This window comes from Dinoponera quadriceps, unplaced genomic scaffold, assembly GCF_001313825.1.
Source record: "Dinoponera quadriceps isolate SergipeBrazil2010 unplaced genomic scaffold, ASM131382v1 scaffold827, whole genome shotgun sequence".
NCBI classification, from domain to species: Eukaryota; Metazoa; Arthropoda; class Insecta; order Hymenoptera; family Formicidae; genus Dinoponera; species Dinoponera quadriceps.
In genome coordinates this window covers 11,719-15,178 of record NW_014554941.1, presented here as the reverse complement: position 1 = coordinate 15,178, position 3,460 = coordinate 11,719, and the positions used below count along the sequence as shown (strand labels likewise).

General features: G+C 32.8%; 2 protein-coding genes across 2 annotated transcripts; both read left to right on the top strand.

The window, feature by feature from the left end:
• Nucleotides 1–1,834: 1,834 nt before the first annotated feature.
• Nucleotides 1,835–2,183, top strand: LOC106742674 (anaphase-promoting complex subunit 13). Its single transcript, XM_014615867.1, has one exon. The coding sequence runs from the start codon at nucleotides 1,920–1,922 to the stop codon at nucleotides 2,154–2,156; it is 237 nt and encodes a 78-aa protein (XP_014471353.1). The 5' UTR covers nucleotides 1,835–1,919; the 3' UTR covers nucleotides 2,157–2,183.
• Nucleotides 2,184–2,232: 49 nt separating this feature from the next.
• LOC106742673 (AN1-type zinc finger protein 1-like) lies at nucleotides 2,233–3,130 on the top strand. Its single transcript, XM_014615866.1, has 2 exons — nucleotides 2,233–2,663; nucleotides 2,740–3,130. The coding sequence occupies exons 1-2, from the start codon at nucleotides 2,241–2,243 to the stop codon at nucleotides 3,115–3,117; spliced, it is 801 nt and encodes a 266-aa protein (XP_014471352.1). The 5' UTR covers nucleotides 2,233–2,240; the 3' UTR covers nucleotides 3,118–3,130.
• Nucleotides 3,131–3,460: the final 330 nt, after the last annotated feature.

Below are 3,460 nucleotides of genomic sequence, written 5' to 3'. Positions count from 1 at the left end.
TATAAATATATAAATGATTCTTCAAATTAATTATATTTTATACTTACATTAGTGTGACATAATCCTAAGCGCTCTGTTCTGAGAAAGTGGTCATTCGTTCTATCATTTATATATTTATACTATGTTCCAAAACTTTTCAAAGAACATTTTACTCGGTATTATACTATTCTACCAAAAGAAGATCGATTGGAAACGTTTATAAAATTTTGGAACAAACACCGAATAAAATTTTCCTTGAAAATAATAATATAGAATATTTGAATAATTATTTTAACATTTGTTATTAAGTCATTTTAAATTTGCATAACTTAATTGAGGAAAATTCAGTTTCCAATTTCACATCTTATAACGATTTTTTAGGTTGATTATTGTGCTATCAATGGATACATCATAATATTACAAAATAAAATTCTAAATCCGTACTACAAGTTATCCAATATAAACAAAGGACTTTTCTCGTTCTTCAATTTGATCGAAATAAAAGCATAACATAACCTCAAATAATATTACAAGTGATTATATAAATATAACTTACATCCTTTCTGATTTGGAGCAGCTTCCTTTCACTCCTGATTTACACCCGATCGAGAGATTACAAATAATCCTTAAGTTACACTATCAAAATAATACCTACTGTTATAATTAACATGAAGTTTGTTCTTTATAATTGCAGTGGGATTGTATTATGGGTGCGTTCCGTTTCTTGTATGATGCGTATAGAAACATGGTAATTCGTTCCATTTCGCTTTATGCGCGCATAGTTCGACAAGCCATCAATACAAAGTTGCGTTCGAGAGTCCACACTGTGTGCATATCACTTGACACCAACTGCTCTGAAACACCCAGGCTATATTCGAAAACATCACTTTTTGGTGTGCTTTTGTGACTTCAGTGATTGAAGTTGTGAGGTGAAGGAAGCTGCTCAAAATCTAGAAAAAGAGATAAGTTATATTTGTGAAATCACTTATAATATTATACGTTATGTTATGCTTTTATTTCGATCAAATCGAAGATCGAGAAGACCTTTGTTTACATTTGACAACCTGTAGTACGGATTTAGAGTTTTATTTTGCAATAGTGTCTAGTAGTACACACACAATGTGGATTCCTGAACGCAACTTAGGTGTGTTCTTTTTTTTAAATGCTCTGTGATCGTCTTGACGTCAGAATAGTATCACAGCTGTTTCAAAATTATTTTGATACTGCCAGCTTTGTGCCCGATATTCATAGGCCGGTATTCATAGTCGGATCTTATATATGTCGCAGGGAAATAATGAAAATGGAGATTTCATCAAATCTCCACTTTCTACCTTAGGGATTTGATGAAATCTCCATTTTTATCATTTCCCTACGACACATATATAAGACCGTCTTAAGTTGTAATTAAGTTGGAAGTTGAAAATATTTATCTTCGCAAGCATTCTCCGCACACCTAAATTTTATTTGAAAGGAGATTCTTAATAAATAATCATTTTCGGAATCGGAATAAAATTGTATGTATATAGCAACAAATGAAATTGTTATTGTTGTTGTGTATACATAGTAATGTACAAATTTTATCACATCCGAATTTTTATCTCGCGTATTGCAACAATTTTTTATATAGCATGTTTTCCCATTGTACATCAATAGATTATGCACTCAACTTGTCACATGCATTATACACACACACGTACGGGTCAGGACTAATGTTTTCAGCCACGGTAGTTGACGCTAAAAAGAGAAAACACTGTCCCAGCTTAACTATCTCTCTCTGACCGTTCCGTATTGTGGAGGGAGTAAAGCTGTGTTCTTTCCAGTATAGTTACATTTCAATGGACGTGACACGCTAAACTACACTATTTCCGAACGGCTAGTGTGCTAGTGGTGTTCACATGGTGTGGATTCCCGAATGTAATGCACGTTGACTCATTTACGACATGGACAGTCAGGTATGTGGAGACGGCAGGTTGATAGATCTTATTGATGAAGGTTGGCGCAAAGAAAGATTGCCTATCGATGATATCTCAACACCAGTAGCTGAATTACCAGATCCCGAAAGTGATAACGGTGATTCTCACATGACATTGAAAGAGCTGGAGCAGAGATGGAACAATTTGGCATTGGGAACCCTTAGTGACAACCATCTGCATTCTCCGACTCCATTGCACAATTGAATCCTCTAATTTTCTGAACATATATTAGAAGAATCTCAATAGATTTGATTCTAAATTCTTCATATCTTTTATTACCACATTAAGATGGAATTTCCGAAGACTGGCAAACATTGTTCAATAAAAGGCTGCCAATTATTGGATTTTTTGCCATTTGTATGTAAACACTGTCAAGCTACTTTCTGTAAAGAACATTTTCACATGATATCACATGAGTGTCTAAAAGCAGAGAATCCAGAGCCAAGTTTGGTAAAGCTATTAAATTTCCTTTGCTCTAAAGAGTCTTGCAAGGAAATATCACCAATTCAGATGCCTTGTGTCAAATGCAAGCAACATTTTTGCTTGGCACATAGATATCATGGATGCTTAGAATTGAGCGAAGTGGAAAAAACTCAAAAATTGAAAAAATGGCAAATTCCAAAGAAACAGTTTGCAGAAGCAAAAGCCTTAGTAGATCAACAAATTACAGATAGTTTAAAAAAGTCCAAAAATACTGCAATGGCAAATAAAGTACTATTATAATATATCATATACAAAACAAATGTAATAAACCCCAAAAATTTTACAATTATTTTTTTATTTGTAGGTGCAACTTATGCGAGTGAAAGGATCAGCAATTGGTCCGAAAAATGTACCAATGAACGAGAGGTGTTACTTCTTTGTATATTTACCACTCATAGTTAAAAATAAACACATAGGTACTTCAAAAGGAGTCTTTGTCAACATGCAGTGGACAATTGGCAAATGTATAGATTCAATGGCTGATACACTTAAAGTTCCCAATAATAATGCAGCAACTACAAATAAGTTACAACTCTATCATCATTCTAATGGAGCTCTAATATGTAATGAGATGGATACACCTTTAGTAAAATTATTTAAGGATTCTATTATCGTCGATGGACAACAAGTTGTTTTGGAATATTCTGACAATGTACCTTTAGAAATATCGTTATATAAATAGATTTTACTTATAAGTATGCCTTGTGTATATCACTCTATTCTGTTGTAATAAACTACTACTAGTTCCTAATTATCTGTTATAGTAGCATGTTAATTACATTACATATCATATTACCGAAATAGTAGGTACATTCGGTACAATTATTATTCAGCGAGCGCTCAAGATTTATCGATATATACTTTTAGCATGCATATTAAAATTCGGAAGTATACAGCAAAAAATCTCTTGATTACTCATCGAATCATTGTACTGGCTGTATCTTATGCTTCTTTTCACACCACTTATTTATGAAACATATATTTATAGTTAATGTAGCTTTATTAGTAAAGGTAAGAACGCAGTT

Excerpts from the sequence above, each read along its gene's own strand:
- LOC106742674 (XM_014615867.1), top strand. The coding sequence starts at position 1,920 with ATGGACAGTCAGGTATGTGGAGACGGCAGGTTGATAGATCTTATTGAT.
- LOC106742673 (XM_014615866.1), top strand. The coding sequence starts at position 2,241 with ATGGAATTTCCGAAGACTGGCAAACATTGTTCAATAAAAGGCTGCCAA. Across the intron at positions 2,664-2,739 it reads ATACTGCAATGGCAAATAAA|GTGCAACTTATGCGAGTGAA; the intron begins GTACTATTATAA and ends TTTTATTTGTAG.